Below are 15,644 nucleotides of genomic sequence, written 5' to 3'. Positions count from 1 at the left end.
TAAAAAATTATAATTAAATATGCAAAAATATATACCGTGTATATATAAAAACATAAGCAAATTATATATTTTGTATTATTGTTGGCATATGAATAATAATAATAATACTCTTAATGAAAAAATGACACTGTTTTATTAATACAATTAATAATAATAATAAATAACATTTGTATAATTAAATTGTTTTTTTAATCATCATCGACGACATGAAAAAATGACACTATTTTATTAATATAATATTTATATTGAAGTAATGATTGATTGTGATGATTATAATAATAAATAAATTGAATACAAATATTTTGACTAATCATTAAAAATCATTATCATAATAGTGATAATAATTATAAAATAAAAAATCATAATTCAATTATAAATAATTTGTATTCATGTTAAAATATACAAAAAAAATAAATGCACAATACAGTTATTCTAATGAATGATGATGGTAGATAAAAATGGTACAATATTTCATTTTAATATTAAAATATTAAAAACAAATAAACATGCACAATACAGTTATTTAATTTTTTTGAATAATAATAATAATAATAATACTTTGTATTCTTTCTTTTGCCACCTTTGTTTTATTTTTATTTTCCAAGGTCCATTATGTATATTCACAATATAGATGCAGTAATGTGTGTGTGTGGGGGGCATGCTTTACCTATTTACAGGTGCTGGTCATATAATTAGAATATCATCAAAAAGTTGATTTATTTCACTAATTCCATTCAAAAAAGTGAAACTTGTATATTATATTCATTCATTACACACAGACTGATATATTTCAAATGTTTATTTCTTATAATTTTGATGATTATGACTGACAACTAAGGAAAATCCCAAATTCAGTATCTCAGAAAATTTGAATATTGTGAAAAGGTTCAATATTGAAGACACCTGGCTCCACTCTCTAATCAGCTAATTAACTCAAAACACCTGCAAAAGCCTTTAAATGGTCACTCAGTCTAGTTCTGTAGGCTACACAATCATGGGGAAGACTGCTGACTTGACAGTTGTCCAAAAGATGACCATTGACACCTTGCACAAGGAGGGCAAGACACAAAAGGTCATTGCAAAAGAGGCTGGCTGTTCACAGATCTCTGTGTCCAAGCACATTAATAGAGAGGCGGAGGGAAGGAAAAGATGTGGTAGAAAAAAAAAAAAGTGTAAAAGCAATAGGGATAACCACACCCTGGAGAGGATTGTGAAACAAAACCCATTCAAAAATGTGGGGGAGATTCACAAAGAGTGGACTGCAGCTGGAGTCAGTGCTTCAAGAACCACTACGTCAGACCCAAGAATGCAGAAGAGCTGAAGGCCACTATCAGAGCAACCTGGGCTCTCATAACACCTAAGCAGTGCCACAGACTGATCGACTCCATGCCACGCCGCATTGATGCAGTAATTCAGGCAAAGGGAGCCACAACTAAGTATTGAGTGCTGTACATGCTCATACGTCTCATTTTTATACTTTTTAGTTGGCCAAGATTTCTAAAAATCCTTTCTTTGTATTGATCTTAAGTTATATTCTAATTTTCTGACACACTGAATCTGGGTTATAATCATCAAAATTAAAATAAATAAACATTTGAAATATATCAGTCTGTATGTAATGCATGAATATAATATACAGGTTTCACTTTTTGAATTGAATTAGTGAAATAAATCAACTTTTTGATGATTTTCTAATTATATGACCAGCACCAGTATTTCTGGGGTGTGGTCATCAAACCAGCTCATCACTCATTTTCATTCACTCCCCCACCTGAACACACACACACACACCTGAACACACACACACACACACACACACACACACACACACAGATACACACATATGCGCTCAGAGTGGTGGCGTGTGATGTGCCAGATGCTGGCAGCCCAGAGGCCTTCACAACCTCTTCCTCTGTGCTTCAGACATCTGCTGCTGTACCTACTGCTGCCACACACACACACACAAACACACACACACACACACACACAGAGAGATCTCTGAGCACTGCTCTGAGAGGACATTCACATTCATCCTGTCAAATGCTATAAAATCATTGTGTACCATCAGAGCTCAAGTGTTAATAAAGGATATTTAGTGTGTAAATCCATATTTACACACATAAGATTTCACTTAATTCAGTTGGCAGACAAAGCAAATATAAGAGCTCCCACTAGTGCTCAGGGTTTGACTTCAAGTACAGTCATTGTGGAGTCGGATGCTTTGTTATAGTCATGCTGAATATTCAACACAATGAGCCAATGTTTAACTGTCACTGATTTAAACGTAATATTTCAGTCTGCATTAGCTGTCAAGCAAATACTAGTTAACCAAAGGCAGATACAGTGTAAAAATACACTACCTTCCAAAAGTTTGGTGTCAGTAAGATTATATTAAAAATAAAACTTATGCAGCAAGGACAAATTAAATTTATCAAAAAATGGCATTTAAGAAATGCATAATGTTACAAATGGTTTCTATTTTAAATAAATGCCGTTCTTTTAACCTTTTACCAACCCTAACTTTTGAGCAGTAGTGCGTATATTTAGAGACTTAAACCACTGCTAATGGATGAATATCATAGAATTAGGTAAAAAGAAGGGTTTTTATAAAACATGTAACAGAAGTCCGTCTGTAGGCAGTGATTTGTAGATCTTGAGGATGTTGTGTGTGTTTGAAGCGTGTGGTCAAGCTTGCATGTTCTCTTCTGCTCTGTCTGTCTCCATAAAGCATTGAATAAGGGTGTTCATCAAATCAGCTTGCAGTTTTTCCAAACATAATTCTGCTCTATTATTATTATTTCTTTTTAATTATTATTCAAAAAGCCAGCTTTATCTCAAAGCTATGTCAAAGAGTCACATAGCTTTATGACCCTCTGGAGTCTTCAGCAGTTGCTACACCAGTGAACTTTGCCGCTTGGAAATCATGTTGACTTTTCCATCTTTTAGACACAGGTCCTGAAGTAATCGCCCTTTCTGTCCGTCAACATCTCGCTCTCCTGTCCTCCTCCTCCTCTCCTCAGAACAATGACAACGAGACGCCGCTGCACTGTGCGGCTCAGTACGGACACACTCAGGTGGTGCAGCTGCTGCTGGAGGAGCTGACGGACCCCACCATGCGCAACAACAAGTTTGAGACGCCGCTGGACCTGGCAGCACTCTACGGCCGGCTGGACGTGGTCAAACTTCTGCTCAGCGCTCATCCCAACCTGCTCAGCTCCAACACCAAGAAACACACCCCCCTCCACCTGGCCTCCCGCAACGGACACCTGCCGGTGGTGGAGGTGCTGCTGGCCGCCGGCGTGGACCTCAACTACACGGTGAGGATCAGGGGCCAGTTTACAATCTCACATTCTGACCAAGCAGAAATGGAGCAACAGACCGTAAACTCTGTTTCTGCGCTAACCGTTCATATTCAACATTTCCTGTGTGTAAGGACTACTTGATTTTCCAAATTCTAAAACCTTTTTTTATATACATAAAATTGCATCATCTGCAGTGGTAATATTCAGTGGTTACTGTGCAGTATGCTAGTATTCCCGTCTTGGTTTCAAGTTTCTGTCATGTTATGCTGGTTAGCTCCGCCCACAGCTAAATCTCATTGGTTAAAAAAAGTCTGCTCTACATGTGTAAAACATCACATGTGTTCTGATTGGATGTGATTGTTGCACTGCACTGCCTTTTCATTTTTGAGCACAAAAAAAGAACTTGACAATTATGTGAATTGCTTCCTATAATGACTTCATGTAATTTGGATAATTATAATGGCAGTGTTTTTGTGTTTGTTAGTTTTTTTTTTTTGGCCACACTCTACCTTTTTTTAATTTTACTGTTTTGAAATGGGTCTGTTCTGCTCACCAAGGCTGTATTTATTTGATCAAAAATACAGTAAAAAATGTAATATTGTGAAATAATATTACAATTTAAAATAGCTGTTTTCTTTTCTAATATATTGTAAAATGTAATTTATTCCTTTGATACAGCGCTGAATTTTTTAGCATCATTACTTCAGTCGTCAGTGTCACATGATCCTTCAGAAATCAGTATAATATGCTGATTTGATGCTCAAATTATTATCAGAAAGATAAAAAACGTTATTTTTTCTTCTCCGGATTCTTTGATGAATATAAAGTTCAAAAGAACAGCGTTTATTTGAAATAGAAATATTTTGTAACATTATAAAAGTCTTGGTAACACTTTAGAATAGGGAACACTTATTCACTATTAACTCTGACTTTTCCCTCAATAAATTCCTAATTTGCTGCTTATTAATAGTAAGGTAGTTAAGTTTGGGTATTAGGGCTGTAGAATAAGGTCACGAGAATATGGTTTTAATATGTGTTTAATTATTATTAATAAATAGCTAAAATTCGAATGATAGTTATGCTAATAAGCAACTACCGGTAGTTAAGAGACCCTAAAATAAAGTTTAACCAAAGTCTTTCCTGTCATGTTTGATCAATGTAATGCATCCCTGCCCAATAAACGTATTCATTTCTTTAAAAAAAAAAGAATAAGTTGTAAAAGTAATTCTGTAAGCAGGTTGGGTTTAAATACTGTTTTAGTTTGAGCTGCTCATCAGTGTGGGTGTGTGTGTGTGTTGGCCGGTCTTTCAGTAGTTGATCTCACCGTTCTCCCTCAGTTTCTCACAGTGATTTAAAGTAGCTGCTCTTTAGCACTCCTGCCTCTACCTGAGAAACCTGCTAGTAACAACCTGCCATCTGTCTCACACTCCGTACGTCCTCAGAGCAGCTGCCCACATTCACATAGTCTGCTTTGTCTGCTAACATGCTGAGAAAGCCACTGCAGTGTGAAGATGAGTTTGTCGTCTCCGTTGGGTTCTGATATGCCACATCAGACTCAGTTATTGCAGTTCACTGATCTAAAACAGAACGTGCAAGATATTTCAACCTTCACAACTTGTATCTAAGGGTCTAAAATGTGCCTCTGTATCTTATGATGAATGTTTTATTTGTTAACAGACGGAGAAAGGCAGTGCCCTTCATGAAGCAGCTCTCTTTGGAAAGACAGAAGTAGTACAAAAACTACTCAACGCAGGTAAAAAAATAAACTCAAATCCACAAGTAACAAGGGGTTTGATTACTGAAATATGTACTCAGGATGCTCTGTGTGAATGTTTGTCAGGGATCGATGTGAATATTGTGGACGGTAAGAGTCTAACAGCGCTGGACACTGTTAGAGACATGCCCTCTCAAAAGAGCCGACAGATCGCTGCGCTCATACAAGGTACGTCTGGACCTGATAATCACACACATGATCCTCTGAATCTGAACAACTCTCCTCAGGTCATGGTTTTCACACCTGTCTCCTCTCTAAAGCTCATATGAGCGGCCGTCCGTCAGAAACAAGCCTCCCTCCTCCACCAGTGCCACCTCCTCAAGAGAGCCTGAGCCCCAAGAGAAAAGGTCAGAGAAACTTCACTCAATGAAATATCTCACACTTAAAATATTAGGTACATTTTAAAGCTATTATAGAATTTACAGGTGCATCTTAATAAATGTGAATGTTGTGGAAAAGTTTTTTTATTTCAGTAATTCAACTCAAATTGTGAAACTCATGTATAAAATAAATTCAGTGCACACAGACTGAAGTGGTTTGGTTCTTTTAATTGTGATGATTTTGGCTCACATTTAACAAAAACCCACCAATTCATGATCTCAACAAATAAGTATATGATGACATGCCAATCAGCTAATCAACTCAAAACACCTGCAAAGGTTTTCTGAAACTTTAAAATGGTCTCTCAGTGTGGTTCACTAGTATACACAATTACGGGGAAGACTGCTGATCTGACAGTTGTCCAGAAGACAATCATTGACACCCTTCGCAAGGAGGTTAAGCCACAAACATTCATTGCCAAAGAAGCTGGCTGTTCACAGAGTGCTTTATCCAAGCATGTTAACAGAAAGTTGAGTGGAAGAAAAAGATGCACAGCCAACCGAGAGAACCGTAGCAATATGAGGATTGTCAAGCAAAATTGATTCAAGAATTTGTGTGAACTTCACAGAATGGACTGAGACTGGGGTCAAGACATACAGAAGTGTCAAGGAATTTGGCTACAGTTGTCATATTCCTCTTGTTAAGCCATTCCTGTACCACAGATAACATGAGATGTGTCTTACCTGGGCTAAGGAGAAGAAGAACTGGACTGCCTAGTGGTCCAAAGTCCTCTTTTCAGATGAAAGCAAGTTTTGTATTTCATTTGGAAACTAAGGTCCTAGAGTCTGTGATGATTTGGGGTGCAATGTCATCTGCTGGTGTTGGTCCATTGTTTTTTTGTTAGGTTTTTTTGTTTGTTTGTTTTTAAATCCACAGTCACTGCACCCGTTTACCATGAAAGCTTGATGCACTTCATGCTTCCTTCTGCTGACCAGCTTTTTGAAGATGCTGATTGCATTTTCCAGCAGGATTTGGCACATGCCCACTCTGCCAAAAGCACCAAAAGTTGTGTTGGTGTGCTTGACTGGCCAGCAAACTCGCGAGACCTGAACCCCAGAGAGAATTTGGGTTATTGTGAAGAGGAAAATGAGAAACAAGAGACCAAACAATGCAGACGAGCTGAAGGCCACGGTCAAATAAACCTGGGCTTCCAGACCACCTCAGCAGTGCCACAAACTGATCACCTCCACACCACACCGAACTGAGGCAGTAATTAAAGCAAAAGGAGCTTCTACTACCTATTGAGTACATGTACAGTAAATGAACATACTTTCCAGAAGACCAACTATTCACTAACATTTTTTTATTATTTTATTTAATTATTGGTCTTATGAAGTGCTCTAATTTGTTGAGAATGTGAATTGGTGGGTTTTTGTTAAACGTGAGCCAAAATCATCACAAGTACCACTTCAGTCTGTGTGCAGTGAATTAATTTAATACATGAGTTTCACAATTTGAGTTGAATTACTGAAATAAATGAACTTTTCCACGACATTCTAATTTATTGAGATGCACAAGTAAATATAACTTATGAAAATTCAAGTTATTAAAATTAAGAATTAAAATGCATTTCGTACCATGACAAATAAAAGTAAACCAGTAATTTAACTCAAATTATTTGAGGTATCCGATAAAAAAAAAAAAAGTAATATGAACTTATTTATTTGAATCCAATAAAACAAGATTAGTTTAGTAGTAGCTATAGCAATAGTACACACACACACACACACACAGACTATAACTATATAAAACGACTTTTTGAAATGTTTTATCAGTGCATATTGCATTCTACTATGTGGCCATTTGTATAATCTGTGAGTCGTGGTTCTCAGATTTGAGTCCGGCTCTGATCTGTATTCAGATGGCTGCTGCTCGTGGTGTCCGTGTGCCAGATGTTCTGCAGATGTTGTAATGCTATGTGTGTGTTTGGACAGGAGAAATGGAGCAGCAGGTCAGTGAGCTCATATCCGGTTTGGCTTCGAGCCCTGTGGAAGAGAGTCCGTATGAAGCTCTGTTTGAGGCGTCCTCGTGTGTCTCTCTGGACAGTCTGGCCAGCGGAAAGTCATCGGACAGAGACTCGGGACGACCGGACAGCGAAGCCGGGAAGGTGAGTGTGTGACACATACTTCTGTCTTCAAAACATCTGTTGGCTGAAAACAAGCAGTTAACAAGGAACAAGTATTTAACACACATTGTGAATGGAAAGCTAATATATTTATTGACAACTGTAAATATCCAGTTATGAATTATTTTGTCCGGCAGCAATATTGATTAAATTAAAAATTCAAGTTATCATCAATAACTAATTTAAACTATTTATTGAAGTTGATTCCCTTTTCTTTATAAAAGCAATGAAGCCAGTTGTGATTTTTGTTTTTAAAATCTGAAGATTTGGTGTTGTTCAATTTTCTCCACTAGATGGAGACTATGAATAGTGTTTCTTTGAGTCTTTCTTTCTTTAAAAAAAGATGTTTTCAGCATGTTTTATAGTAGATGAGTGGAATGTTTCTTTCAGAAAGAGCGCCATCCTCCACAGAATCGTCCTGCACAGGAAGAGGATCTCAGCTCTGAGGTAAAATCCCTGTTCAGAGATTCATTGTTTGGTTCACATGTTATTAAAATCATTAATAAATACTTCTGGAAGCAGAGGCCAGTGTTTCCATTTGTTTCCCCGCTGTTTCCAGTATCTGCCTCCTTTATCGTTTGATATTTTATTAAAAATATGCTTCTCTACAAATTTTCAGTCGTCTCATTTCAAGTAATGCTCAAAATCAATAATTCATTTTAGTTTCCCTTGCAAAACTGTGCAGGGGAGGTATCATGGTGGGAATAGCATGGTAATTTGCTATACAGTATAGTGAACGATTGCTATGATATTTACAGTACATGGTACCTAAAGTTACTAAAATGAAAGTTTAAAAAGTAGTATTGCCATGATCCTTTTTTGTGTTCCTTATCTATATTTAAGCTCTATATGACACAAGTCCTGTGAGATACATAATGAATAGACAATCATTTGCAGCAGTGCACATGGAGAGCAGAACAATGAATATTGAGGCGAGAGGTTGTTGAATCTGACTTTCCACTCGCTGACTGCGGTTTCCACACGTCTACCCAAATCAAACAGCCTCCTCATGAATATTAATGCTGTGGATCTCTGCAACACACAGCAAACCTTCTGTCTGAAAGACTCTGGAGCCCATGACCAATACTAAAACACTGCGGCTGGATACAGAGCTGCACATCTTCTGAACACTTCACTTAGTGTTATCAACCACTCTGAACTGACGTAGAAGGCCAGGCGTTTTACAAAGCTTTTTTTGATACATTTGTGCAGTGTCAGCAAAATGATCACTCATCGGACTGTGTCGTATAAATGTCAGCTCTCTCTCTCTCTCTCTCTCTCTCTCTCTCTCTCTCTCTCTCTCTCTCTCTCTCTCTCTCTCTCTCTCTCTCTCTCTCTCTCTCTCTCTCTCTCTCTCTGTCAATTCAATTCAATTTTTCAATTTCAATTCAAATGAGCTTTATTAGCATGACTGTGAAACACAATGTTGCCAAAGCATCAACATATTATATATAAATAATAAAACAAACAAACAAAACATATATGTACAGTCATGTCATATGTAGCATAGTAAATATAAATAAATAGATAAACACAATTTATCCTAATAAATGAATAAATACAGTCGGTCTCTCTCTAGAGAATTAGCTGACTCTGGCGTTGTGAATAGCTAACACATATTTAGCCGCTAGTGCAGCTGTACTATCATCTTCTCCCAGTAAGAAGAACATCTTGTCAGTGTCGCTCAGTTCAGAGAATGATGGAATTAAGATTTCAAACCTGGGCAGAAAGGTTTCTCTTATACTGGTGTATTTAGAGCAGAAGAGCAGAAAGTGTTCCTCATCCTCGATGTGCTGTAGGTCACAGTGTCTACAGATCCTCTGCTCTCTCTCTCTGTCCATGTTTGTCTATGTCTTCCTCTCTCTATCTCTAGATCATGGTCACTTAATCTGTATTTGGAGAGGATTTGTCTTTCTTTAAAATGTTTAATAAATAGATAACTGGCCAGTTTAGTGGTTCTATTGAGGGCCGAGTAACATAGCAGTTTATTCTGGAGGGCAAAATGTGCTTTTAGTGCTTGATCATGAGTGACTTTTAGATGTTTGTGGATATGGTTAATAAAAGGTTTGGGGTTGATGGGGAGTATATTCTGATGGACGAGTTGAAGAGCGAGTGAGTTCAGAGGATGAGGTTCTGCTGAGCTTTCATTGGCGAGGAGGGCTTTATATTGCACTGACTCTGGGTCAGACTGATGGAGGTGATGCCAGAACTGAACACATCTCTTCTGGATCTCCATGTTCAGTGGGTACAGGCCCAGCTCAGCCCTGCAGGCCGCAGTGGACGTGTTTCTGTCAACCCCCAGAATATTTTTGCCAATTTCCAATTGTAATTTTTCTACTGATGTTTTATCCCAATTTTTAAAATTTAGTACTGGTCCCCAAATTTCACATCCATATAAAATAATTGGTTTTATTATTGAATTATATAATTTAATCCAGGTGACGCCAGGTCATTGATGTAGATGTTGAATAGAGTTGGGCTCAGACTGCAGCCCTGCCTCACTCCACGGCCCTGCTGGAAGAACGCGGTTCTGCGGTTACCCATCTTCACCGCACTTTTGCTGTTGGTGTACAGAGATTTAATAATGTCAAACATTTTTCCGGCAATGCCAATTTGTAGGATGTGGTACAGTAGACCATTATGCCAAATTGAATCAAATGTTTTTTTAAAGTCTACAAAACATGCAAATATTTTCCTTTGTTTGTGGTTGATGTTCTTGTTGATTAGAGTGTGGAGAGAGTAGATGTGGTCGGATGTGCGATGTTTTGGTAAAAAGCCAATCTGTGCTTTATTTAAGATGTTGTGTGCTGAGATGTGTGAGACGATGCGTGTGTGTATGATACTGCAGAACAGTTTTCCCGACACACTGCCCACACTTATCCCGCGGTAGTTATTGGGGTCGAATCGATCGCCGCTCTTAAATATGGGGGTGATGAGTCCCTCAGACCAGATCTCAGGGAAGTGTCCGGACCAGAACACCAGATTAAATAATTTGCCTATTGTTTGAATCATGCTGGGACTGCTGAGTTTAAGCATTTCATTATTAATGTGATCTTGTCCACATGCTTTCTTTAATTTAAGATTTTTAATATGTTCTAATATTTCAGATATTGTTATTGATTCATCTAATGGATTTTGATAATTCTTAATAGTTTTTTCCATGTCTTCTAGTGTTTTCTTTATTTTACTCTGAGGTTGGTTGAGGTCGGCCGGTTAAATTTTTTGATACAGATTTTCAAAGTAAGATTTCCAAATTGTGCCATTCTGGAGTGATATCTCTAATTTGGGTTTTTCGAGTTTTTATATAGGTTCCAGAAAGTGTTTTGATCTATTGAATCGTCAATTTCTTCAATTTTAGTTTAAAAAAATATTTTTCTGTTTTTTTCCACAGAAGTGTTTTGTACTTTTGCAGACAGTCTGAGTAAGAAAGCCGTAATGTCTGTCTCTCTCTCTTTCTGTCTCTCTCTCTTTCTGTCTCTCTCTCTCTCTCCCTCCCTCCCTCCCTCTCTCTCTCTCTCCCTCCCTCCCTCCCTCTCTCTCTCTCTCTCTGTCTCTCTCTGTCTCTCTCTCTCTGTCTGTCTCTCTCTCTGTCTCTCTCTCTCTCTCTCTCTCTCTTTCTGTCTCTCTCTCTGTCTCTCTCTCTCTCTCTGTCTCTCTCTGTCTCTGTCTCTCTCTCTCTCTGTCTCTCTCTGTCTCTCTCTCTCTGTCTGTCTCTCTCTGTCTCTCTCTCTCTCTCTCTCTCTCTTTCTGTCTCTCTCTCTGTCTCTCTCTCTGTCTCTCTCTCTCTCTCTCTCTCTCTCTCTCTGTCTCTCTCTCTGTCTCTCTCTCTGTCTCTCTCTGTCTCTCTCTCTCTCTGTCTCTCTCTGTCTCTCTCTCTGTGTCTGTCTCTCTCTCTGTGTCTGTCTCTCTCTCTCTCTCTCTCTCTCTCTCTCTCTCTCTCTCTGTCTCTCTCTCTCTCTCTCTCTCTCTCTCTCTCTCTTTCTGTCTCTCTCTCTGTCTCTCTCTCTCTCTCTCTCTCTTTCTGTCTCTCTCTCTGTCTCTCTCTCTCTCTCTCTCTCTCTCTCAAATTCAAATTCAAATGAGCTTTATTGGCATGACTTGCACAGTATTGCCAAAGCATTGTACATTACATGAATAAGGAATAAACAATTATATAATACATAAAACAAAAACAGATTTGTAAAATAATTAAGTAGATGTATACTTTCTCCTTTTTTTCTTTATACAAGAAACAAGAAAAAGACAACAACAAATAACAAAAAAAAAAAAAAATAATAAAAATAATAATAATAATAACTTTGCACAACAGTACATGTAAGAGATGCTCTTGTTCAGTTTTGTCCACTGGCTGACAGTCTTAGTTTGTGACAGGCTGATACGTATCTTGCTGCTGTTGTGATCATTTTGGAATTTTCCCCTAAAATGTGATTTAATTTTTCTTTATTTGGTAATGCCATAAAATTGGGTTTAATTTGTTGGAATTTGGGGAAATATGCGGCTCTTATGTTGTGATAGTAATCACAGTGTAGTAAGAAATGTTTTTCTGTCTCTGGCTCTCTCTGAGAACACAGTGAACACAGTCTCTGCTCTCTCGGCTTCCATCTCTGTCTGTGTCGTCCTCTCTCTACAGCCAGACAGTGATCACTCAGTCGGTATTTTGTAAGTGTTTTTCTTAATTTGGGATCTTTTACACAGCTCAGGTATTCTGCTGGTTTATAATCTCTCTTCAGGTCTAAATACAGCTCCATCTTCTTCTGTGATTTAGTAGCATGTTTCCAGTAGGTGATGTAATGTTGTTTTTGTGACTGTGTGATTTGGTTTGTCCGGATGGTGCTGTGCTGGTCTGGCTGTAGTTTGAGCACCAGCTGTGAGAGAGCGCTCCGGTGCCGGTTCTGCTCCTGACACCGCAGGGCTTCAGCCTGGTATGAGCTCGGCTCGCTGCGCTTCAGGTGCTGGTAGAACTTCACAGCTCTTTTTTGGATATTGATTAAGGGGTATTGTCCTAATTCAGCTCTGCACGAGTTGTTTGGTGTTGATCAGTTTAACTTTAGGATATTTTTACAAATTTGTGTATGCAGAGTTTCGATTTCCTCTTTTTCCCATTTTGAGAAATCTTGGGTTTTTAGAGGTCCCCATATCTCGCTGCCATACAGAGCAATTGGTTCAATTATTGATTTTAGGATTTTTAGCCAGGTTTGAATCGGAATTTCATGTCGAATTGTGTTTTTTATCATGTAGAAGACTCTCATTGCTTTTGCCTTCAGTTCATTCACAGCCAGATTAAAGTTCCCTGTTGAACTCAGTTTTAATCCCAGATATACGTATGTATTCATGGGTGTGTTGGAGGACTTGGTTTCCTGCTCGAAAGATGTATTTATTTTCCCTACATCTGTGTAACGATATCAACCTTCATATTCATCCGGAAGAAGGAGGCGGGAACCGGCGGACAATCAAAAACATTTTAATAACAAAATAAACACAAAACAGCGCACCAGCCCCTCACGGACGACTGGTGCGCATAAAATAAAAACCAAAACACAACTAAAAGCCCAGGCCTGGTCCTCTCTCGTCCTTCACTGTCGTCGCTCCAGTTTTATATCCTTCCATCCCCTCCATGGGCCTCGAGACCGGTGGGACGAACAGGTGTAGTTCATCTCCAATCACTCCACCGGCCTCGCTCCCACGTCCCTCGGCCCCGCCCCACTCGTCACATACCCCCATCGCCCCTCGCAGGCCGGGGGGTACTCCCGAGACTGCGCTCTACTTCCCCCCCCCCCCTCCCTCCGGGGGGGCCGCTCCCGGGGACCTGCGGGAACCTGGGGGTAGGACAGGCGAGGCGAGAGAAAAGGAGATGGAAGGAGGAGCGACAGAGACGAGAGAGGGGAGAGAGGAAAAAAAAAAAAAAAAAATTCCGGTTCCCAGACGCACCGCTGCTCGGCCCTCCACCAGCTGGGTGATCTCCTCCGCGGTGCCTGGCGGTGGCACTGGACGGCCCTCGGCGGACGGCACGACACTCCTCCGCCGCCCGGTGGACGGCGACGGCTCCTCCGGTTTTGGGCAGCCGGCAGGAGTCCCCCGTTCCCTGCTCCTCCGGATACCTTCACGGAGGCAGCAGGCTCCGGCCCCCTGGCGAACGGCGCCGACTCCTCCGCTCCCTCACGGACGGCAGCCGTCCCTCCCTATCGTGGGCGGTCGGCAGCGAGCTCGCCCGTCCCCGGCAACTCGCTCCAGTCCACCGCCTCGAGCGTCCATGGCGGCACACTCCTCGCCAGCTCGATGGCACCGCGGATTCACCACAGCGGCGAGGGATCTTCAGCAGCGCGTCCCTCCTTCTCCCGGGCTTCGGCACCACTGTAACGATAAAACCTTCATATTCATCCGGAAGAAGGAGGCGGGAACCGGCGGACAATCAAAAACATTTTAATAACAAAATAAACACAAAACAGCGCACCAGCCCCTCACGGACGACTGGTGCGCATAAAATAAAAACCAAAACACAACTAAAAGCCCAGGCCTGGTCCCCTCTCGTCCTTCACTGTCGTCGCTCCAGTTTTATATCCTTCCATCTCCTCCATGGGCCTCGAGACCGGTGGGACGAACAGGTGTAGTTCATCTCCAATCACTCCCCCGGCCTCGCTCCCATGTCCCTCGGCCCCGCCCCACTCGTCACAATCTGGATCTGTTTTGAAAAATCATTATTTTAGTTTTTGCGAGGTTGATTTTGAGAGCCCATGTTTGACTGAATGTGTCTACGACGTCGAGGAGCTGCTGTAGTCCCTCTTTAGTTTTTGACAGAATGACTAAATCATCTGCGAAGAGGAGACATTTAACTTCTGATTGCGTCAGGGTTGGGCCGGGGGCAGGGGAATTATTTAAGGCTTTGGCTAATTTGTTGATATAAATGTTAAATAGAGTGGGACTCAATGGGCAACCTTGTCTGACTCCTCGATGTTGGGAGAAAAATTCTGTTCGTTTATTTCCTATTTTTACAGCACATGTATTGTTTTTTATACATGGAGCTTATCAAATCAAATGTTTTCCCTCCAATCCCATTCTCCAGTAGTTTTAGAAAGAGTCCTTCATGCCAGATAGAGTCGAAAGCCTTCTCAAAGTCAATAAAGCAAGCGAAGATTTTGGATTTACTTTGATATACATGTCGATCAATGATAGTGTGGAGGGTGTAGATGTGGTCCGATGTTCTGTGTTTGGGCAGAAATCCAATTTGACTTTTGTCCAGAATTTTGTGGGTTTTGAGAAAGTTTTGCAATCTTATATTAATAATGGAACAGAATATTTTCCCCAGGTTGCTATTGACACATATGCCTCTGTAATTGTTTGGCTCATATTTTTCTCCTTTTTTAAAGACTGGTGTAATTAGGCCTTGGTTCCAGGTGTCGGGGAAAAATCCTACTCTCAAAACAAGGTTGAATAATTTGATTATTGCGGTTTTGAATTGGTCGTTGGTGTATTTGATCATTTCGTTTAATATTCCGTCGATGCCACATGCCTTGTTGGGTTTTAGCACATGTAGTCTATCTGTAAGCTCATTTACTGTGATTGGAGAGTCCAGGGGGTTCTGATTGTCTTTAATCTTTTCTTTCAGGATTTCTAATTTGGTTTTTAATTCATTTCGAGCAGGATTTGTTTCAGTTGTTTTGTACAGATTTTCAAAGTGTGTCCTCCATATGTTCCCGTTTTGAATGGCCAATTCTTCTTTCTGTGGTCTATAGAGCGTGTTCCAGTTGTTCCAGAAGTTACTGGTATTTATTGACTCCTCCATTGTTCGAAATAATTGTTCTATATGCTCTTCCTTTTTTGCTTTTAGAGTTTGTTTGTACAGTCTAAGGGCTTCGTGATACTGATGGCTGAGTTCTTCATTGTCAGGATCTCTTTGTTTTTGATTTGAAAGATTTCGTACTGTCATTCTAATTCTTTTACACTCTTCGTCAAACCACTTCTCATTGGTGTTTTTTGGTTTTCTTTTTAATGATTTTTTCAAATTGCACATGGATGCTGATTGGTGGAATATATCTGTAATGTCCTTTAGTGCCAGATTTATGCC

General features: G+C 39.8%; 1 protein-coding gene across 7 annotated transcripts in view; it reads left to right on the top strand.

The window, feature by feature from the left end:
- Positions 1 to 15,644, top strand: part of LOC132129499 (ankyrin repeat and SAM domain-containing protein 1A-like) — a 119,190-nt gene that overhangs the window by 44,081 nt on the left and 59,465 nt on the right. For all 7 annotated transcript variants that reach the window (XR_009428529.1, XM_059541129.1, XM_059541132.1 and 4 more), the window contains 6 exons: positions 3,021 to 3,317; positions 4,980 to 5,055; positions 5,143 to 5,244; positions 5,337 to 5,423; positions 7,392 to 7,564; positions 7,973 to 8,029. Coding sequence is in view for 6 of the 7 variants with exons in the window: in XM_059541129.1 (XP_059397112.1) it covers positions 3,021 to 3,317; positions 4,980 to 5,055; positions 5,143 to 5,244; positions 5,337 to 5,423; positions 7,392 to 7,564; positions 7,973 to 8,029 (792 nt within the window). In the remaining variant the exon portion in view is untranslated. The remainder of the gene's footprint in view (positions 1 to 3,020; positions 3,318 to 4,979; positions 5,056 to 5,142; positions 5,245 to 5,336; positions 5,424 to 7,391; positions 7,565 to 7,972; positions 8,030 to 15,644) is intronic.

Source organism: Carassius carassius, chromosome 46 (genome assembly GCF_963082965.1).
Source record: "Carassius carassius chromosome 46, fCarCar2.1, whole genome shotgun sequence".
In the NCBI taxonomy this organism is placed as follows: Eukaryota; Metazoa; Chordata; class Actinopteri; order Cypriniformes; family Cyprinidae; genus Carassius; species Carassius carassius.
Note: the sequence above shows the minus strand (reverse complement) of the source record. Positions and strands in the feature narration are given on the sequence as shown.